The 23,174-nt window shown below is 43.6% G+C and overlaps 1 protein-coding gene across 9 annotated transcripts in view; it reads left to right on the top strand.

The window, feature by feature from the left end:
• LOC127069726 (dual 3',5'-cyclic-AMP and -GMP phosphodiesterase 11-like) overlaps nt 1-22,851 on the top strand; it is a 44,519-nt gene extending 21,668 nt beyond the window's left edge. For 7 of the 9 annotated variants that reach the window (XM_051007094.1, XM_051007093.1, XM_051007100.1 and 4 more), the window contains 14 exons: nt 14,324-14,564; nt 15,692-16,070; nt 16,167-16,550; nt 16,651-16,899; nt 17,050-17,160; nt 17,255-17,352; nt 17,576-17,639; nt 18,002-18,237; nt 18,353-18,452; nt 18,754-19,008; nt 19,114-19,223; nt 19,346-19,751; nt 19,870-19,953; nt 20,065-22,851. In XM_051007094.1, the coding sequence (XP_050863051.1) occupies nt 14,324-14,564; nt 15,692-16,070; nt 16,167-16,550; nt 16,651-16,899; nt 17,050-17,160; nt 17,255-17,352; nt 17,576-17,639; nt 18,002-18,237; nt 18,353-18,452; nt 18,754-19,008; nt 19,114-19,223; nt 19,346-19,751; nt 19,870-19,953; nt 20,065-20,244 (2,897 nt within the window). In that variant the 3' untranslated portion in view covers nt 20,245-22,851. Of the gene's footprint in view, nt 1-1,707; nt 14,077-14,158; nt 14,565-15,691; nt 16,071-16,166; nt 16,551-16,650; nt 16,900-17,049; nt 17,161-17,254; nt 17,353-17,575; nt 17,640-18,001; nt 18,238-18,352; nt 18,453-18,753; nt 19,009-19,113; nt 19,224-19,345; nt 19,752-19,869; nt 19,954-20,064 lie in introns of those variants that run through there. The other 2 variants (XM_051007102.1, XM_051007101.1) reach the window with 2 other exon arrangements.
• The last annotated feature ends 323 nt before the right edge of the window (nt 22,852-23,174 follow it).

Below are 23,174 nucleotides of genomic sequence, written 5' to 3'. Positions count from 1 at the left end.
TCGACGGAGGATAAGTGGGAGAGATCGGCCGCGTCGAGACGTCACGTACGAAGGTGTTGCATTTCGGAGTGGCCGTTTTTCTGTCTCGCGTCGGCGTTCGAGTCTGTCGAGGAGGTGCCGAAGGAGGAGGACGAGGAGGGCAGGTGGAGGAGAGTCAACGTGCGTGCTCGCGCACGCAGTACGGTCGTAACGTCATTCCGTCGTGCACAGCATGGGCCCCCATTAGCGGCCCTCGCTTCGTAATAGCGTAATAGCTCGGCAGGTTACTGTAAGATATCGTGAAAACCCATACTCCGTTCGCGATAACTTCGAGTAGACGGATAGATGGACGAGGAACGACGTAACTCGATTGTAACGCGATTCCTTGGGAGATCTTCGAAAACGTTCGAAAAGCTCGAACGTTCTCGTAGTCAGCCGGCGCATCATTTCGCGCTTTCTTAGACGGTGAAGACGAGAAAGGAGCGATACGTGATCTCGACGTTCTTCTCTAACGTCGAGTAATTTGAGCGCACGAAAGATTTACGACGCTCGTTAAGGAATATTCCGAAAGAACGGCGGATGGATCCTCGACGTAAACGAAACGAAGCCGATGACATTTTTCACAAGCTCGTAACGGAGCTCATAAACGAGCTCGCGAGGAGGGCGCTTTTAACGGACGAAGTGGAATTGGTAATCGCAACGATAGGACGATAGGGATAAGTTTGATTCGTTGAGCGTGCAGCAAACTATCGCGAGGAAGAGGAGGGAGGAGGCGGGGGCGAGGGCGGAGGCGGAGGCGGAGGAGGTGGAGCAGGAGCAGCAGGAGGAGGAGGAGGAGGAGGAGGGAGAGGAGGAAGACATTGAGCGTATTAAACCTGCCCGATCGCGGAGTCCGTGCGCGCTGGCATAAGGACGTATCGTTGTCGAAGGGTCAGCTCGATTACCGAAGAACCTTGGAGTTACCTATAAGGAAAAATGCGATTCCCGATTAATTTGCATCGTTCACGAGAAATTTCCTTTCGTGGGATACGATAAGAGACGTACTGCGCGCCGCTTTCTTCTTTTTCTCTTTTTTCCTTTTCTTTTATTCTTTTTGTTTCTTTCTTCTTGGAGAAACTCTCTCTTTATCGAGAATTCTTTCCCGAAAGAATGAATAATGATACGAATGACGAGGAAAAAGAAGAAAGAAGGAAAGATCATCGTTACTTTCTTGACGATCGAGCGATCGGCAGACGTGCGTACTCGCAGATGCTCGCAATATTTTTCCACGCGCATCGTGTTTACCTTCGAAAAACCCACGGCACGAGATATCGCGTCTCTTTCCCCGCTTCCTCCCCGTACTTCTCCGTGCTCATTGCGAGATCGAGATCGAGATCGAGAGAGAGAGAGAGAGAGAGAGATCAGAAAATACATTTTCATTTCTCTCCCTTCGAAGAAGGAAAAGTTTGCCGATCGAGACAACGTCAAAGACACAGCGTATTGACCATGGAGATGAAACATTTGCAGTCGAGAAACGACGCAGTTGGTTTTGGTTCGTTATCGTAATTATGTAAGCATTTCGAGCATTACGAGCGGATCGTTTGCGAAATAAGAACAAACACGTACCCCGTCTATGATTCATGATTGACGACAGTTTCGCTCGAGATGCAGCTCGAAAGCAGGAAGCCGAGGAGTTATCGATGGATATGCTCGGAAGAAGGGACAGCCGGGGGAGGGGAATAAGGGAAGGGAAGATACGAAAATCGAGATCGTTGACCGTATCGATCAGAAAAGATGCAACTTTTTTCACGCGAATAAATTGGAAAATTCTGTTAAAGCCGTAAGAACACGTGCGACGTTTGTCGTTCCGACGAGTTACGCCTCGCGTCCCAAGCGATCTCTATAATGATCCGGATGGTGCGATATGATTTTGCGATTTTGATCTCGACGACGATCGAATTTCTTTTCTTCGTTGTTTTATTCTTCTGCGTAAAAAAAGAACTTCATTTATAACGATATAATAATAAACATAAATACCGACCACCGAAAGCATCTCTCGAGCGACCGTTTAGACTCGATTTCACTTTAATTTCACTATGCTTTCGTTTTGGCGTGATATTCGCTTTAGAGAAGAGTCGACGTAGCGGAGCTCGAATGCAAAGTACCACCGTCGGATATTTTTGACGACGCTCGCCGAGCGGCGAAGGCAGAGATCATAATTGGATTTTAGAAGGATCGTTATTACCTTAACGATCCTCCTACCGGACTGCACGGCACGGCACGATATGGCAAGGCAAGACAAGGCAAGGCAAGGCACGGCACGGCACGGCACGGCACGGCACGGCACGGCGGCCTGGAATTTGCAAGCTGAATACGTATCGGGCAGGCTGCTCCTTTCGAACGACTTTCCGGGAACCCGATCGAACGGTCTAGTCACGATCTACCTGTTTGGGGAAGCGTAGAACTTGTTTTATTTTCCCGAAACACTCTTCCACGTTCCACAGAACGACTCGACCGTTTCGCTATGAAGAAGAAAATATTTGCTCGGTGTAAATAAAACGATGAACCGTTCGAATTGGCCGGATCGCGGAAACACGAAAGGCGAAAGGCGAAAGGCGAAAGGCGAAAGGCGAAACACGACGGGTTCGTCGATACGCGAATTTTCAATTTGTTCCGCCGTTACGAGAAAGACTTGAAGAATCCTCGAGTTGCTTAGAGACTGACACCTTGATAAGTACCCGTTACCGCGCGCAAGTTCGTGCTCGATGTCGCGAGAATTTTCAAAGTAAAGTCACGAGGTGGGCGCATTCGAGTCGTACGAACGAACGAGCAAAATTCGATGATAGAATTGGATTGTAAACGTGGTAAATAAGTAATAATTCGTAATTTCGTAAGATAGTCTTATGCTCGAACGTTTGCTCGGTTCGTCGCTCAAAGAAGGAAAAACGATCTCTTACGATAGGTAAGAAGTTAGACTATCTGCGTGGTACGGAAAACGTAATTCGTGCGAGATCTTCAAAAGTGAGGAAGAAAGGCTGCGAAGGCACACGACTTATTCGGTAGACGGCATAGTTGCGCAATGAAATAGCGCCGACAGTTACCTTGGAAAATGCAAATACGCGTCGCTGTTCGTCTACGACGATAAGCCGCTATCGCGTATGTCCGCGAGCGTATACCCAAGTTTTAGAATCTTCTTCCAAGGAAAGGAGGCAAGTTCCTTTCGACTACCTCGGACCAACGTACAATCTTTCTCTTTCTCTCGCTCGTTATCGTTATGTCAGAAACGATCTAGGAAAAAGGCAGACCGTTCGGTTTGAAAGGATATCTTGCTTTTCGAGTAGGATACTACCTTGCTACCGTGCTTGACAGGGGGGCAAAAAGATTAAGAAATTCTCGCGTCGTACGGTTTTCCGACTAATCGATACGAGAGAGAAAAGATTTTTCCGTGCTCTCATTGGACGAATAACGAATTAAATTGTTTCTTCGACCGAAAAAAAAAAAATGCAAAATTAATATCGAAAGTTGAGCGTTTGTTCGTGACGATTCGGGTAACGCGTCTCTTCTGCGAATCTAAAGAACGTATCGTGCGACGGGAAATTGTTCCGCAAACAACAAAGTTGTTCGACGATCGCTTAATTTGCAGAGAACTTGGTTTCAACCGAACGATTCCTTCGCGAACGTTATCAGGTTGTTTTGATAAATAAAACGAGAGTATCGAACGAACGGAAGAGTATTTACGAGAGAAGAGAAAAGATACGGTGCTATTGCAACGAGAGAATTTGAAATAAAACTACCTTTCTCGAATATAACATTTAATTCGGAACTCTCTTCAATTTCTTCAGGGAAATCTCTCCGCGAGTTTTGCGACGATCAAAAGAATCAGACTCTGTAAGTAATCACGAGTTTGTTGCGAGATGGACGAAGAAAATGGGACTTTGAGAGTGAGAATTCTTTTCGAAAGAGAGAATAAGAAAAGAGGAAAAGAATCCTGTGAAAGTTTCGTCGTAGATTGATTCGTAGATCGATAGTCGTGGAATTTCTTTTCACGGTTCGATGTCGAAGAGAAAGATTTGCGGGTTTTGTTCGTCGGAAAGATCAGGATTGGCTGATTCGATTCGAGAATGAAGAAGGGAGTGAAGATGAAGGGAAGAGAAGAATCGTCCGAGTCTCGACGACGACAGCCGTTAGCGCGCTTGCAAGCGGCCACGCGCGAGAGCCTCTTGCTCTCTCTCTCTCTCTCTCTCTCTCTCTCTCTCTCTCGCGCGCGCGCGCGCGCTTTGGGATTAATATAGCCGCGTGTCGTGCGACGCGTTCTCTTCTTGCATACCGAAAGTGGACCTCGACGTTGGACCTCTGCGTCTACCACCACACCCTCCCTTCCTCTAATTCTATGCGCTTTCCTCCTCAGACGGAAGCATTTATATGTGTAGTGCAGTATGTACGGATATTATACGCGTCTCTGCTACACTCTTCTTTTTAAGTTATCCTACATTTATCAGTATTTTAATCCAAAAACTCGCAAATTCTGTTTACCGTCAAGTAGAAAGAATATTTTTGTTAGTGGTCATAACTTTCGATGGACGCGTTGATTTATTTTGATAACTAGCTAATTTAAATAAAACGTAGCGAATTTGATTGCAACTTTGTAGGTTTCTTGCTTTCTTTTCTTTTTAGATCGTATGCACGTCCATCCTTCGAAAAATTTCGTTTGTGTAATTTCGATAGCGAGAACAAACGGAGCAATAACAACACTAGGAACGCTCCAAATGTGGCTGCGGCTGCGGCTGCGGATGTGAAGGCGTGACGGTGCACTAGCCTTCCCTCTTGCATCCTCTTGCATCCTCTCCGCGACCAACATGTGCAGACGTGCACGTGCGCCTCGCGCAATAGTGATTTTCAAGACGCAAGACTTAGTCATCGATAAGATTTTTCAATTCCTTGCGTTTTTTTAAGTATACCTATACTCGCGATTATTATCGTACCTTTTCCTCTTATTTTTCATTTCCGCTGATTAATGGACGATCGAAAGAAAAGAGAGAAAGTTTTTTAGCTCGTTGCGATTTCTTTCTTCGAAACGCAATTTCACGTTATCTCTCCTAGGTATTTATTCCTAGCGAGACTCTCGGCAGATACATACACGTACGATATTTGTATACGTTTAATCGATTACGCAACGAGATGAAAAGTCGCGAGCATGTGTACTCCTTTGACTCTTCGATATAGCTCTCGAGGATACCTATCGAATATTCTCATTTCCGACATTTCCGTTTAGCGTCGGTACTTCAAGGTCTCTCGTTAGATCTAATATCTCATGGTTGATCATAAAATTAGCATTTATCTTTCATTCGCGAAAATAGATTCGATCGAATTGTCAAAAGTTTTTTCGTATAGGTCGAACTACTCAATGGAAACGACGAGGTAGATGACGACGACGATTAGCGATCATATGACGAGTCGATGCGTAGACTCCTTAGTAGTGTACGTGGAACGTGCTTGGCCTCCGGCTTGTCGTTCACTGAAACTCACCCGTATGGATACACGTACGGAACAACGGGTGCATGCGCGTCGCTAGCGTTGAAAAGAGAGATTTTCTTTCTCTCTTCTTCTTTCGTCGTATTCTCTCGCTCTGTTCTGCGAAAAATAAACGCTAAGAGTTGTTTACCCCGACTGTTCGCTCCATCGCCTTCGTTGCCGACTCTGCACCATTGTTTTACAAAAAAAAAAAGAAATAATCACTTCAAATCTTTCACGAACGTGTGCTTGCGGTAATCGTGAGAAAGAAAGAAAGATTTTCGGAAGGCGTTTGGCGAATTCTCCTAAATCTTCTTCCCTTTCTTTTTCATTGATTTTCCTCGAATTTTCCTTTTCTTTTGCGAACATTGCGAGTGTAAAATAGGCCAAATTTTGCCATATCTATTCCATCCAGTCTGCCGTGCTATATTATTGACTGAATAATAGATTTTTCGATAACACGCAGAGAATCGCGATACGAAAGGTCAAGCTCGGTCGGCCAATAAACGCCGATCGTCGATAGGTCTCTTATCTTTCTTAATTAGACCCGAGTCGCGCGGATTGTTTCCTATCTCCCCTCCGCCCCCCTTTCTCCTTCCATCTATCTACTCGTCTATCCTCATTTCGTCAATTTGCGATTTTATATCGGTATCCTTCAACGGAGTTAAAAAGACGCGTACCGGACGTATACGCTTCTCCATTCCAACGATTATGGTCACGAAATGGTACACGTATACTTCAGCTAGCTAATAATGATGTACGCGAATGGCTAAAAGAATGAACTCGTTTAAAGAGAGATAGAAAATATACAGTTCGTTCCGATGATACTTAAAAACGCAAACTTTTTTTTTCATTCGCACAGTAGAAATATGCTTTACTCCTTTCGGAATGTGTATAAATTTAAACAGATGGAAACGACAAGCTTAGAAAACAATATAAAAAGGATGCTACGAATTTTTCATAAAACCATTTCGCCTTGGACTACAAATACTAAGCAATTTGTAATCGCCAAAGTTGAAAGTAGTTATTTTCTTGAATTTTTGCCGTGCGTTACATAAACGTTAGCGCGTATCGTTTCGTCATGACGGTCGTACCGCGACGGACACTCAATATCGGCTCAAAGTGTCGTGGAACAAACTACTATGGTAGCCGGGAGAGGACAGAAAGACCGATCGTTGGATGGGAAGAGCGAGCGAGCGAGCGAGAGACAGAGAGAGAGAGAGAGAGAGAGAGAGAGAGAGAAAGAGAGAGAGAGCACGGAATACAGTAGCTTTGAACTTGACACGACGACGAAGGGTGCGAGCTTTGCCTCGGAAGAAGATCGTTAAGGCGAACTACAGAGTGAAGATGAATAAAGAAGGAAGAGAGAGAGAGGAACGGGTAAGAGAAAAAAGAGAGAGAGGGGGGGGGGAAGAGTATAGCGGGATAAAAAGGAAGAAGGGCGACCGGTTCAAAAGCAAGTTTCGGTGGCCTCCTCTTCGTATACGTTCAAAGAAGGAAAGAGAGAGAGAGAGAGAGGGGGGACACGTGGGATGAGTTAGGACTCTGCGACTGACAGAAGAAAGATCGACGCCCGAAAGACGATAAATCCTTCTTCGTCCCTCCTTTCGTCCTTCCACCTTCGAGTCCTTCGACCTTGCCTCGAATTAAGAATACGCGTGTCTATGTGCGCCGTTGTAAGTGTCGTATGAAGAGAGGCTTTCGCTCGCTAACGTGTCGGAAAATACGCAGAAAATTTTTCGCTCGGCGAGATAAAGAACTTTTCGAATTTGTATCGCATCGTCCGGTCGTGTGAAAAATTTCGGGAGAAAGTGCAAACATCGACACATACACGTACACACGTGTGCGCGCGTAGTTCTCTTTTTTCTCATTTTTTTACTCGTACAGAAAAACTTTGACGTACTGTCCACGAAGATAATCGATAGACGCGACGCGGTCTCGTAAGGCGGCTGTACTCCGGTAAAAAATCTGACGGCTTGCTTCGTGAAAAGATTTATACGTTGTTTCGAGCCTTATCGAATTTCCTATCGGAAAGGATGACGTCTTTTTCTCCCTCCCTCCCTCCCTCTCTCGCTCTCTCTCTCTCTCCCTCCATCTCTGTTTCGATCGCTCGTTGCACCACGATGATTCGCGATGATGAATCAGCAGATACGATCGATTGCCTCTTTTCGCACGACGAGCGTCGATGACGATTTCTCGAAGAATGACGAAGAAAATGATCTTCCCATATGTCAAAATCGATATGACATTTTCTATTTGGACATATTCTTTTGAAGAAATGGACAAATTTGTAGACAAAGTTACAGCCAATTGACTCCTGTTATTACAAAGGTGTGTTCAATAACGATCGGTGACGTAGAACGATCCTCGATAGAGGTCGGTACAACTTATCTTTATCTTTTGATTATATTTATGAAGATAGTGATATTGATAAGACGTGATAAAGAGAAAGGATAAGGAGAAAGCAGGTGTGGTGGTGGTGGTGGTGTTTAAGTAGAAAGAGTAGCGTACAGACCGCGAAGGTTTGCACGATGCAGAACAGAAGAAAACATAGTAAAGTGTGTTTGTCGCGGTACGAGAGATAGGTCAGTTCGGCGGTAGCGAAGTAAACGCCAGCCGTTTGTACGCTTACGAGTTTGTTGCCAGCGAGTTTGCCGATGTCGGCAAGAGTTTGCTGCTCCTTCTATTCTTTCCTTTCAACCATTGCCTTCTTGTTCTTTTAATCGAAGGAATTTAGACTCGCGATTGGAAGAAACGATATAAATCCACGTCGCAAACTTTAATCCAAAAGCTTAACGAATAATGAAGTTATCTGATTGCTCTTTCGTTCAAATTCATTAATAGGTACGTGTGCACGTACTTAGTTGGAGTATTTTGGCATTTTTGATGAACGTAGAATTTAACGAGGAACGAGTCGAAAGGTCTTTTTTTTTTTTTTTAAGAATCGATATTCAGAAGGGCGATACGACTCGTAAGCGTTTAGTCGTTCCCAAGTACACGAAAGGATCTTTTTCTTTGTAACGTTAAGAGAGATTCTCATTACATATTCGATATACGAGTAGAACAACGATCGTTCGATCGTTGCACGATCAAACAATTATTTCATTCCGCTTCGTAGATAATGCCGCGCGAAAGAACGAGGAGAGGAAATAGATAATACACTTGCAGAAAAATATCATTTTATCGTTGGACGTAGCCTATTCCTCTCGTGTTTCTCGAAATTTCCCAGTAGGATCGGCTGTTGGAAGTAGGTGTACATACATGCGTACATAGATAGACGTATATGTAAGCGAATATGTAGGTAGGTACATATCGTGATAAGCGTTTATTAATCATCGAAATGGCTAGAACGACGTACGTCGTCGCGATGGCAAAACAGAGTGCTTTCAACGACGTACTTAGATATAAATCATCGTTCGGTTTCTCGAGAGGGTAATGCGATATCAACGGGGTGCTCGTTAATGCGCGTGCTATTAAATGAACAGGACAATGGACCAACTTGACTCGTTAGGATCTATGCGTCTACGTTCTAATTAACCGTAGGTATATACGTCGATAGGTGATTACCAAGTATTGAGTATTCCTAAGTATCGAGTTTTCTCCATCCTTTGGTCAAGTGTATAAGTACGTCGATCGTAACGATATTCGATATATTTAATCGATGAAATTTCAACCGGAAGCAGACACCAATTGCGAGCAAAAAGCAACGAACTTTCGTGGAAGAAACCACGTTTGCGTCATCGTTATCGTCGAAAGTACGCCAGGCGTTATCGCGTAGGAAGAGGGGACGAGGTGGAAAACTCTGCGGGGAAGACTCACCGAGGCAACAAAAGCAAAAGCAAAAGAAGAAGAAACAACGCAAACAAGGGCGATGCAACGGAGCAAAGCGACGGCATCGGCAACGCGCGACTAGAGTCAGCCGTCTGGTTGCGCTCGGTCTCTCTCTCTCTCTAGAGAGAGAGGGAGAGGGAGAGAGAGAGAGAGAGAAGTCGCGGGGAGTCTCACTCGTAAGAGATAGATCTGCTCGCTTGGCGCCAGCAGGTCGTGATGGAAGCCGAGCGAAGGCCGCCTCGAGCGCTTCGTGCCTTGCTATTCGTTCGTTCGTTCGTTCCTTCGATCGTTTGTTCGTTCGTTCGTTCGTTCGTTCGTTCGTTCGTTCGTTCGTTCGTTCGTTCGTTCGTTCGTTTGTTCGTCCGTTCGTTCATTCGTTCGTTCGCTCGCTCGTACGCTCGTTCGTTCGGTTTTCGACAATACGCGAGGATGCATGGAATGGTGGTCAAGCATATTAAATATAAGAGGAAGAGAGAGACGAGAGAAAGCGGAATGTCTTATCATTTACCCTATCTCTTTCTCTCTCTCTCTCTCTCTCTCTCCCTCTCTCTCTCTCTTATCTCTCCTTTTGACGTTCGAAAAGGCGTAAGCTCGCTGACGTGAAGATACGTTCTTAACGCTCGAAAAACTATGGGGAAAGTAGGAAATAATAGCCGATTAAAGCGGCTAACCTTTTCCGAGTCGTACCTACAGCCCTTTTCGCTGCACGATTCGATTATTGCTTCTTTTCTTCTTCTTCGAACGAATTGCTTGCTCGTCCTTCCTTGAGAGAGAAAAGATTTTTTCGCAGAGTTACTTTTCATTGGTGCGTACATTTCGCTCGAGGAAGAGAGCTCCGGGAAAAAGTTGCTTTCGAGTGAATTCAGTTCTCCCATTAGATAGTACTAGAGAGGACGTAGGCAGACTCTATGATCTCGAGGAAAAGTAAAATGTAAGAGAGTCGACTACAAGGTGCGTCGGCGAAACGGATAGGTCAGCTTGGCGCCATCGGGTCGTTCCGAGCCGAGGCGAAGGCCGCGAGTCGCTCGCTGTCTCCTATACCGTCGTTGCGGTTTTACTGCTCCTTTGTTACACCTATCATCGGCATTACCGTCCGCCTGCGAGGGCCGTTCCGCTGGGCGTCCACGCAAAATCTCGCTCTTCCAATTATATTATATTCTATTCTCGTCGTGCCAAGATATCTTAGCTCGATAAGATGAACATTCGCCGATCAACGTCTTTTTCTCGTCATTTTATCAATGCCCCTATGACGATATTAGATAATTACGCGAGCGGTGTCTCTTAATTTTTCTTCCCGATGAAAGAACTTGGTTATTTCGATCGCTGATCGAATCGCCTATGGCCGTGTCGTAAGTTCGTAAAAGTTATATTTGCTCGATTAGAGATAAAGCGCATTTGTCCGTCCTTCGCGCGTACAGCACGCTGGATAATTAAATGGAATTATTAATTAGCTCGAGTAATTGGCACGATCTAATACTTGAAACGAGAGAGTCTCCTCTTCTCTATTGTGCTTTCGAGCGTTCGATCGGCTATGCCACCGTCGCGCGCGCGTTGGACCATATCCAAAACTACCATTCGCATATCACCATGTCCCGATAACGTAGCGGATCTCTAATCGGACAACGTGCTTGTATCTTGCAATTCCGTACTTGTCCTAAGCGTTTTCTACACAATGCGATTATATTCCGTACGTCACGATAGCCAGTTTAGTTTCTGTTCGAGTAAACGCACCGAAAGTAATTGGTCTAAAATTGTTTCATCTTAATTTTTCACATAATTGTTACGTCTTAATTTTATAGTCGATCGCGATAACACATTTTTCTCATAGCGTAAAGACCAGTCGGAAATTCGTCCTTTCTCCGATCGTTAAAGATATTGGCCTTCCGCCAAAACAATTTTGTTCCTAGTTTTGCATTTAAAAATATTACATAGCAGATCCCTTTTTGGCTTTCTCATTTCTTTCGTTTCTCCCCCGGTACGCATTCGATACGTAGGCAGAAGAGCACGCTCGTCAGGATCCGTGGAAAAACACGACACGGTTTACTCGGTAAATTTCCTACGTGGCTGGCTTATTCCTCGACAAAAAAAAACCCATGCTAATTCATCGTCGGCGAAGCGTTCTCGTTCTTTTCACGGATGAAGTAGCGCGTTTTATGATCACCGGTCTTTTCTCTCTCTCTCTCTCTCTCGCTCTTTCGTCTACCTTCCTCTGACGTTCGGACAAAGATCCGTAGGTGCATATCCAGAATATCAAAAATTGTTTTCCTTTCGCAGCCTATTCAAGCGTGATAAAAGCTTTCGAGATAACGTATCGACTTTGTAGGAAAATAAGTTGAACCATCAATCCCCATCCCCATCTCCGAAGAGAGTCGATAATTGGTCCAGTTGTAAAATTATCGACTAAATTAGCTGTCATCGTAGCGACTCGCTACAGAGCTTTTTCCAATAAACGACCTCGTTATAGCCTCCTTCCTCTTCTATGCACATTACCCGTTGCGCGTAATAACACGTACTTTGTGCCAGGGATGTCCAAGTTTTTGGAGTTACCTGGGTCGTACATATAAAACAAAACAAAAAAAAATATTAAGATATAGCAAATATATGTACAAGTACAAACGTTTCGTTCTTTTTTCTTCTTTTTAATAAAGAAATCATTCCGCCTGCTTTCGCGACATAAAGTGTCGGCACTCCGCACATGGATGCAACCCTATCACCGTGCGAGACGTCGTTCGCATTCGCTAGATTTCCGCCGCTATCGATGTTTTTTCATCCATAAAGCATTTCGGTCTCCGCACCGGATGATCAGCGATCGAAGCTACCGCAGGAAATTTCCATTGGGCCGCAGCATTACTTGCTCCGTTGGCCCGCCGATCGGACGTCCTTGCTTTACGCGAATTACAATAACGTAGTTTTTTCCTCTCTCGTATCTATGATGATATCGTAATTACATCGCTCCTGTTCCTGTAAATTTTTGTAATTGACGCGAAATAGTCTCGTTGATCGTTTTGACATCCGGGAAAAAGAAATGCAAAATAAAAGTGAAGGAGATATTTGAAAGAAAGAAAAAAGAACCGTGTAAACGCATAAAAGTGAATACACGTAATCACTTTTTCGGTTCGCGGGGCGAATTCACTCGAGGATCGATCGCGACGCCGCGATATCCCGTCGAATTTATAGAATATTTTATTATCGTGAATGTGCGAGGAAGAAGAGAAGATAAAAATACCTGGGAACATCTTCCACGGCCAATGGGTACATAGATATTCCGTAATATGCATTATATAAAACGGTTCAACGAACCGATCGATCGAATTACTTCCCAAGATCTTATTTTTATCTCGATGCTCTTTATCACGAATTCCTTCTCCCTCTGTCTTTTCGCATCGGTCGCTGTTAGAGTATCACTTTTAGGCAAATACGTTTTATAAATACGTACATAATTATGAACTTGGCGTATCGTCGTGCAATTCGCTTGCAACGGTTTTAATGATATTACTGGCGATAAAGCAATGATAAGAATTTTAAAGAGAAGCCGATAGATGAGATAATGTTCCAAGACGTATCGCGCTTCGTTAACGCAATAGATTATTCCGACCGTGCAACTATAATATTTATTATATTTCCTTATCGATCGCTTTAAGAGTATCCGTCGCCCTCTTCCTCTCCTTCTCCTGCTCCTCTATTCCTTCTGTTTCTACGAGCAGAGCATTCGTATCGCGTACTTCGGGACAACGCGGCCTATTAATTTTAATCGAACGCTCGAAACCGAGGAAGAAACGGAAAATGTAATTAAAATCGGCAGCCAAATGGTTTTTACGACGTGGCACCTTTCCTTCCTAAACCTCGTTTAACCCACCGACCATGGCATCTTTCTTCTTTTTCAACCTTATCGAACGATGTCGTTTCTATCACGTTGTTTCTCGTTGTGTTTCCATATACGTATATATCCTTTGTTTTCTTATACGTTGGTACATAAAGATTGCCAGAAATAATATGGAAATAATCATTAAACCTCGATTTCATCGATCGTTCTTCTATCGAGACAGTCGCGAATAGTAATAAACGCAAATATTACGAAGAAGGCGAGTCAAGGAATTCGTCTGGTTTAATCGCCGAGCGTAATTTATCTATGAAATTCGTGGTAGGGAGCGATGGTTGTGTAAATCGAGGAAAAAGGATAGCGTAGGTAAACGGTACGCGGAAGAGGCTCGCTCCGAGCGCAGCTAAGGGAGGGCACTCGAAACTCCGTGCACCTTACCTCCTATCTCGTTTACACAAGACTCGAGGTTTTAAAGATGCGCCGTAACTTGGTACGCGACGCGTACGCGTATATATATGCGCGCGCGTGTGCACGTCGACAGTGCGAATTCGTTCTAGGCAACGCGAGCGACAGCTTTTGCCGAGCCACTTTCGTTTATTAACGAAGCGCCAAGTTATACCTAATATCGAGATTTATTACGTCCATTCGTTCAAGACGAAAGTTTCGATAACGAACCAAAAGATTTTATACACGTATATAAAAATATACATATATATACACAAGAGAGAGAAAGTTTCGTCGATTCAACGCGATTCGAATTAAAACTTGTCCTTAAATAAACATTCGTTTGATCCAACTGTGAAACGATCGTTGTCACGATATCCCACCGCGCTCAAGTAGATAAGAATAATTGGATCGGCCTATATTTCTCATGAAATTAAACGACGCGTCCTCTCTCGTACGAAGATGCCAAAGTTAAAAGGGAAGGAAAGTCAAAGATACGACGTAGATCGGAGGTAACTGCTCTTTCGCTTCCTCCTTGCTCCTGAATAAATTCATTAAAATTAAAATCCGGTTGCTCGTTTCTTCGACTGACAGCGCCATTTCTCGAAATCTGGTAAAATGAAGAATAAGGAGAATATGCAGAAGAAGAAGAAGAAGAAGAAGACGAAGAAGAAGAAGAAGAAGAAGAAGAAGAAGAAGAAGAAGCGAAAGAGGAAGGAAGGATCGCGTTGACCGAAAGCAATTTCTTTGTTCCCTCAGGCCTGCACTTGCGGAGCATCGAGGAGCCGAGGATGACGGCGGAGACGGCAGCTCCTTGTCTGCAGGGGGTGCAAGGGGTGCAGGGCGTTATGGCGGGTCAGGGCATGTTGCAACAGGTGCAAGATGGAAAGTCCACGGGAAGTTATTACACCTCGACTACGACCGTCTACGATCCGGAATACGCTCGAATGGAGGCCTGGCTCGACGAGCACCCCGACTTCGTCAACGATTATTTTCTCAGGTTCGTGCACGCAGGCCAAGCGCTTTATTCTCTTTCCTTTTTCTTTCGCTGTTCTGCTTTTCTCTTCTCTTTTGTTTTTCTTTACAACAATATATTTATCTCTTATAAACAATATATATGCTTTCGATTCGTTGGCCGATAGCGCGAGATCGAGTTGCTTGGATAAGACGATTAAACTTTCCTCGATAAGCTTTAGAAATAATATCGAAGCGAAGCGATAGGTAGACGGCGCGTAGGTACCGACCAGAAGGCACGTTCGTTACTTTCGACCAAAGCACCGATAAGTCCAAGACCGGACTCGGTAGGTGCTTCACTTACTTACCGCAGTCGTCTACGATAGAATGACTTCGACGTTAGGAATATCGACGGTCAAGCCATGGGCCCTGCGCGATGACGCGTTACGGCGTCTATTCCGCGTTCCATTTTTATCCTCGTTATCGTAAAACTATCAAATAAGTCGCTTCTTTCGCGCAACGAGTTTACTTAAGCGAGTAAATCGTTGGTTCGATCGACGGACTTGACTCGATTCGTTCAAATTAATGATTAAGGAGATGAGAAACAGTAGGGACCGAGGAAACAAGAATTTGCGTCTAACCAACTCCGACGTAAATTCGATGCCGTATTAATATTAATTCGCGGAGAGAGCAGTTACGGCGAAACCCTAACGAGTTTTCGAGAGTTACGGGCCAGCGCGCGTTATATGCCACGGTGGCCAACGGTTAATAAATTCGTTCCTTCGTTCGGACGACAACGAGAGGACGACGACTAATTTTGCGTTAAATAGAAAATACTCGGATGCACGAGCGACGAGGGTTTTCGGTCTCTCATTGAAGAATAACGCTTACGCGACGTTGCGCGACGCGTCATCCCTTGCATGCCGAATGCGTTGTCGCACGGTGCGTTCCTGTCAATTATGCAAACGGCTAAATTAATCGGGCCGACGCGCAATACGCGCATCCGCGTCGTAATGCCGGGACGAGAGCGAAATACGTTATCGGAAATTGCCCTTAACTCTTCCTGCGCGCAATCCCGATTCTCCGCGCTACTCGTCCTCGGCTACTCGTTAAGTCAGTTCGTTCGATTTCCTTGTTCGATTTTAATCAATATTACGATCTTATTTCGGGCAGGAAGGTGACACGGCAAACGGTAGACATGTGGTTAGTGTCGCACGCGACGCCAACGTCGTCGTCGAGCAGCTGCATGGAATTGTCGAGTCCAACGCACCCCGGCGGCGGTTCCTCGTCCTCTGGCCGAGGTGCCTCCAGCGGCGGTTCCGGGGCCACGACGCCGGTCAGGAAGATCTCCGCTCACGAGTTCGAGCGAGGTGGCCTTTTGAAGCCAATCGTCAATACGATCGACGGTACGCCGACCTTCCTGAGCGTTTCCTCCGGCGACGCGGATCAATCCGGCGGACAGCCGGTTGGCTCGACTAATTCTGCTCGGCCCCAAAGACGATCCAGGCACGAGCTGAGGCATCTGGACGAGAAGGATCTTATATTCGAGCTGGTACGTTTCTCGTTGGATATCCGGTACGCTCTTTGGTTTACGACATATCCTCTTCAAATATCCTCTTTACGTGTCGTCGCTCGAATGTCCCAACAGGTCAAGGACATCTGTAACGAGTTGGACGTCAGATCTTTGTGCCACAAGATCCTTCAGAACGTGAGCACTTTGCTCCACGCCGATCGCGGCTCGTTGTTCCTGGTCCAAGGCGAGAGGGGTGGCGGGCACGTACCCTCCTTGCAAAATCACGAGACGAGCGTTAACAATACCGACAATGGAACCTCCCGACTGTCCGGCAACCAGGATTGCGGTCAAACCTATTCCAAGAGCAGGTGTCTCGTCTCGAAGCTCTTCGACGTTTGCTCGAGATCGACTCTCCTCGAGATGGAGAAGAAGGACGAAATCAAGATACCTTGGGGAACCGGGATCGTTGGTTACGTCGCCGAAAGCGGAGAACCTGTCAACATACCAGACGCTTACAAGGTTACTATCTTTAGCTTCGAATTAGCTCGAAATCGAACGATCTTACAAAGTTGCGTCGGTTCGCTCGATTGGATCGAACGTAATTGCTTGTTTCGTTAAGGATTCGAGGTTTAATCGTGAGATCGACGCGCTTACGGGGTACAGAACGAGAGCGTTGCTGTGTATGCCGATCAAGGATTGCAACGGCGACGTCGTCGGGGTCGCCCAGGTCATCAACAAGCTCGGCGGAGAGGCGCAATTCACGGCGCAGGATGAAAAGGTCTTTGCCGGTTACTTGCAATTCTGCGGAATCGGTCTGAGGAATGCCCAACTTTACGAGAAGAGTCAGTTGGAAGTAAAGAGGAATCAAGTACGTATTGTGCGAACGAAAGAACCTTCTTCAACGGCGAACTGTTGCATTTTCTAACATTCGCTCGATCTATCGAAAATTCTTGAAAATATTACGTTAATATTTTCGCGCGCACAAGTATATTTAATAAAGGGACGTCGCTCGACGCAGGTGCTGTTGGATCTAGCCAGAATGATCTTCGAGGAGCAGAGTACGATAGAACACATGGTCCTGAGGATCTTAACCCACACGCAATCGTTGATACAATGTCAGCGCGTTCAGGTACGATTTGAAAAATTTCGAGAGTCCTTTCCTACGTTTCGTTGTCGATATCGTCAAAATGGAACGAACGGTTTTCTCTTTGTCCTGTCGATAGGTATTATTGGTGCATAAGGCATCGAAGGGGAGCTTCTCTCGCGTGTTCGACTTCGAGGCGAACGATCTCACGGGCGAAGATTCCGATTCTCGTACGAGGTAAGCAAAGGCCAAACTTGTTCTTGTTCTTATCTGTTACTACGATATCTATTGCTACGAAAAGTGAAAGAAAGACATTAGAAAGAAAAGAGGAAAAAATAGGGAGAAAGAGACGAAAAAAAAGAAAGCAAAGAAAGAAAAAAAAAAAAGAAAAGCAAAAGAAAGAAAAATGTACCACGGTCGAGATTCATACATCTAACGTTGCCGTTTTGTCGTTTCGTAGTCCGTTCGAGAGTAGATTTCCTATAAACGTCGGCATCACCGGATACGTGGCGACGACAGGCGAGGTGAGATTAAACTTTCTCTTTCCATCATCGAATTATGAAAAATCACGAACATTAGTAGAACGACGAGTAATCTCGAGTGATCTTAAAGAATGGTTCACCTTGAGTTTTTCTTTTCTTCGCCTTGCTGATGATACGTACAGTTTAATCGTATCTACCAAGAAACAATAAAATAGTTTTAGACGCGATCGAATTTGAAGCACGTTCCACGTTTTGATTTGGATCGATTTCAAATATAACACGCGCTTTCAATAAATTACTTAAATATATATATATGCATTGCGTCATGGACATGTATTATAAATGGATTATATCGTAATCGTGAGGTGGTAACGATTATCGTACAGGTCGATACGTTCTTTCAGACGGTCAGTATACCGAATGCCTACGAAGATCCAAGATTCGATCCGTCCGTCGACGAAGGTACGGGCTTTCGACATCGCACCATACTCTGTATGCCCATAAAGAATTCATCCGGACAAATAATCGGCGTTATACAACTCATCAACAAATTCGACGATCTTTCTTTTACAAAAAACGACGAGAACTTCGTCGAGGCGTTCGCCATATTCTGCGGCATGGGGATACACAATACGCACATGTCAGTATGTGAAATAGAATTTATCGAGTTTATTGTCGAGTTTATTATCGAGTCATCCGCGTTTTTCTATTTCTCGATTAATTTGGACCTTACCTATACGATCCTTCTTTCGCAGGTACGAGAAGGCTGTGATAGCGATGGCCAAACAAAGCGTTACTTTGGAAGTACTGAGTTACCACGCGTCGGCGTCTTTGGAGGATGCTCAAAGGCTGAGGGTTAGTTCTTCCGAGGGATTTTCTTCTATAAGCACATATCTATACCCACAGCGTATACTTGGTTCTCGCTATAGGGATTAAAAGGAAAGAGGTGGAAGAAATTTTGTCGTCGAACGATAGACCGATTAGCTCGGCCGATTGGTTCCGACAATACCCGCATGAAATATCCATATACCATAACGGTCAATAAAATGAATTTTGCGCGATATTGGATTAACTTTATATCGACGATATTATTGGATTATTCGCGCGTTATTTCATTAAAGCGTTTTGGTAAATTCGTTGTCTTCGATTCTTCCAGGGATTAAGAGTGCCATCCTCGGCGCACTTTCAATTACACGACTTCAAATTCGACGACATACATATGGAGGACGACGAGACTCTCACGGCTTGCTTAAGAATGTTTCTCGACCTGGACTTTGTCGAGCGTTTTCACATAGATTACGACGTACTTTGTAGATGGTTACTCAGCGTTAAGAAGAACTATCGGAACGTAACTTATCACAATTGGAGACACGCCTTCAATGTCGCTCAAATGATGTTTGCCATTTTGACTGTGAGTCGATCGATTACGTATTACGTATTACTAGGAATTACGTATTACATTCGCGTCCGTATTCTATGCTCGATTGTGGAACTTTGTATTTTTATTCGCACACAGGCCACACAGTGGTGGAAAGTCTTCGGTGAAATCGAATGTCTCGCATTGATCATTGCCTGTCTCTGTCACGATCTCGATCATCGCGGTACCAACAATTCTTTTCAAATCAAGTACGTACCTAAAAAAATAAAATAAATCAAATCGATGAAATATTTAAAATTCGTTCGAACGATGATGCACGATTACACGTGTGTTTTTTCTTTTTTTTTTCATTCTTTTGTCGTTTATCAAGGGCTTCTTCCCCGCTGGCGCAACTTTATTCAACTTCCACGATGGAACATCACCACTTCGATCAATGTCTAATGATACTGAGCAGTCAGGGTAATCAGATCTTGTCGAATCTTTCACCGGAGGAATATTCTCGAGTGGTCAAGGTCCTCGAGGAGGCTATTCTATCGACCGATCTTGCCGTCTATTTTCGAAAGAGAGGAGCCTTTTTCAGCTTGGCGCGAGGTGGCGGCTATAATTGGGCATACGGCGATCATCGTGAACTTTTGCGTGGTATGTTGATGACCGTATGCGATTTGGCGGCCATCACGAAACCTTGGGAGGTCGAGAAGAGAGTGGCCGAGTTGGTCAGCAGTGAATTTTTTGAACAGGGCGACATCGAAAGGCGGACGTTAAATATTACGCCAATCGTAAGGATCTTTTCTTTTCGTTCTTGAGAATTTCTACGATACAATATCTACGATAGAATTATCTACGATAGGATTTTTGCGAGAGAAATTGTATCATTGGCTTTGATCTTTGCTACAGGATATTATGAATAGGGAGAAAGAGGATCAGTTGCCGATGATGCAAGTTGGCTTCATCGATTCGATTTGCCTCCCCATATACGAGGTACGAACCCATAGTTCGATGATATACGTTAAATTGAGAAATGTGATTATAAATACTCGATACTCGCCGTGCTTTCCGAAATGGCATACATTTACAAAAGAATATTTTTAGGCATTCGCTTTACTATCGGACAAATTGGAGCCCTTGGTCGAAGGTGTCAGAAACAACAAGCGACATTGGTTAGAAATTGCGGAGTCCAAGTGCCAAACAGAAAATTGCACGAATCACGACAGGACGTCGACGCCATCCGACGACGACAACGAAGAGATCAACGAACAAGCGGACCAATAGCCGTTGATACATCAGTGCACGTGCGATTAAAGTTTAATGCCTCAAAGAAATGGATCAACGGATCGTACCTCGCGCTTCGATCATCGACAAGAGTGACGAAGGAACGAACGAACGAACGAACGAACGAACGAACGAACGAACGAACGAAAATTGTCGTTTGCCGCTTCGAGAAATCTATCGAGAAATTTTCATTCATGGCCGCAACATTTTTCTTCTCCTTTGCGGTCAAAGAATCTTTCCTATTCTTGTGATTTCTTCGGCGAGTAAAAAGAAAAACAAAAAAGATAAAGAATCGCTTATATCTCTGTTCGTTACGATTAACGAACATTGTCTAATGTAAGGATCGATAAAAATAAAATTGTAATTATTCTCGTACTCGCGAGATAAAAAGAAGGTTCGTGATAAAAGAACGATCTTCGTCCTCTCTTCGAAAGAGAAAAGAGAAAGATATAAGACAAATCGATCCTGAGATGCTACTCTTGTACCTGACCCGTATTGTACCTATATACACTATGACAATATTTCTATGTTTCGAGAGAGGATGGAGAAGATGATACGAGAAAAAAAGGAAAAAAAGAAGAGAAACGAAATGTGATCGCGAAAGATCGTTCGTGGATCGTTTTCGTTTTTCCTCTCGTTTGTATTTATAAGGATCTCTTGGAAAACCAATGGACGCAAACGCGATGTGCATAATGACACTGAACGCGCGTGTGTCTGTCTGTCTGTCTGTCTGTCTGTCTGTCTGTGTGTGTGTGTGTACGCGTGCGTGCACATGTAATTATATACACGAATACGTATGTATGTATGTATGTATGTATGTATGTATGTATGTATGTATATTCGTATACCAAAGTGCACATTTACATATATCGAGGTCGATCGCAGAGCGACGACGAGAACGGTACTTGTCGTCTCTTCTCATATCCGTTAGTTAGAATCCTTCGACTAAGGCGAAAGAGAATCAGTGTCTCTCTTTTCTCTTCTCTTTTCCTCGCTTCCCTCTTTTTTTATCTCGAAAAATTTTGGCGGCTGGATTGTACTTCTTAGACGTCTCGATCCTTGAATATAGAGCACGGTTTTCCTTTTTCCTCACATACATTTGTTAAGTCACGATGGTATATCTTTTATGTTGGATCGAATATAAGTAATGACGATTACCCGAATCAAGACGATGATCAGACATAACGTTAGATGTATACGTCTATAGCTATCTTTTTGGAAAGTCTTACCTTTGCAATAAGGCTTTAAAAAATTCTCATCATGTCTCTAATCGTATCGCCATAATAACTTGCATTGGATGTGATTTAAAAAATGTAATCTTTAAAGTTTTCTCTAGTTTGAAAAAATTATTAAAATGGTTTGTGACGAATAAATGCAAACTCGACAGAGTGAGAGATGGTATTAAAAACAAAGAAAAGAAAAGGAAAGGAAACATGTATGAAATAAATTTGCGAGAATCCATCGTAAATTTTCGAAAGTCATTTGAAAATAAAGATGAAACCTACGATGATCATGTTTCGATCATTGTTCAAGCATTATTAAAACAAAAAAATTCCGCAAGAAGTAGAAAGAGAACCAACGGAGTGTGTCACGTGTAAATCGAACATATCATTCTCCATAAGCTTGTCAAAATTAATAAATACTAATGATGATGATGATAATGATGATGATAATAGATATGATAGTAATAATAATAACAATAATAATAATAATAATGATAATAATAATGATAATATTAATAATAATATTAATAATATTGATAATATTAAATAGTGATAATAATAATAACAATAATAATAATAGTAATAATAATAAAATAATATCTGGAATAATCGGGCTCAAGGATCTGATAAGTTTATCCTATCGTATCTATGTATAATTCTTGTAACCTTTCGAGTTCGATATAACTCGATACAATTCGATATAATTGACGGATCGAAGACAAGACCGCGTCAAATCAAAGAAGGAACGTCGATTTTTTGTTGACTTTCCAAGCACACCTCAAAGAGACTCTGCGAAAGATATGGAATGATCGTATACGACCGATCGATCGTAAGGACCAACGGTTATCATCTTTCGTTTGCGACAGGTGTTAAATCGAATTTTTCAAAGGGGACGAAACTTCAAGAGTCGATGAAAATATTAGTTAGAGAGATGCGCCTACGTGTGTGAGCGTTATTACTTATACGAATACGTTATAGTCTTAGTTAGCGTTTTTCTTTTTCTACGTGTTCCTCTTGCATCTACGAAAATGTCCTTTCTTTTTATTATCGATCCCAAAACCTTTGTCCCTCTCTCGCCGATCGCGACACGGCGAGAATAAAGAAAAAGAAATAAGAAATATGTCATATTTGGAAGAAGATGCGTTGTGTGAGTGTAATCGAGCGCGCATTATGACGTAATGAAAGAGTAGAAAACGGGATGTTGTATTGTATAATTTTTCTGTAAATTATTGATACGAGACGATGCGAAAGGCATGCGACACACGGTACACACACACGATCGTTTATCGCGCCACGCTTAACGGTAGCACGAAAGTCATATATTATACGAACGATATCTAATATATTAAAAGAAAACTAAGTTATGTGCGATACACGCGAACAACTGTCGTTTCGTTTTTCTGCCCATGCCCAAGGTTTCAACGACGCAAGTACGAGGATGATCGATAGATACTATTTATCGATCGAAGAAACTCAGATTGCAATTTGGCTCTCTTCTTACGGAGAGAGATTACGAGAGGATAAGGAGCGACGGTGGGATTTCGTTGATAAAACAAAAAAGAAAAAAAGAGAAGAGAAAAGAAAAGAAATGAAAGAAAAAGTTGAGAAAATTCGTCTTCCCGCAAAAAACTCGTCTAATCTGCCAATATCGCAATAACATTATTCGCGATAATGTTAATATCGCGATTGTCGATATAAACGCTGCCC

The sequence above is a fragment of the Vespula vulgaris genome, chromosome 16 (assembly GCF_905475345.1).
Source record: "Vespula vulgaris chromosome 16, iyVesVulg1.1, whole genome shotgun sequence".
Classification (NCBI taxonomy): domain Eukaryota; kingdom Metazoa; phylum Arthropoda; class Insecta; order Hymenoptera; family Vespidae; genus Vespula; species Vespula vulgaris.
Note: the sequence above shows the minus strand (reverse complement) of the source record. Positions and strands in the feature narration are given on the sequence as shown.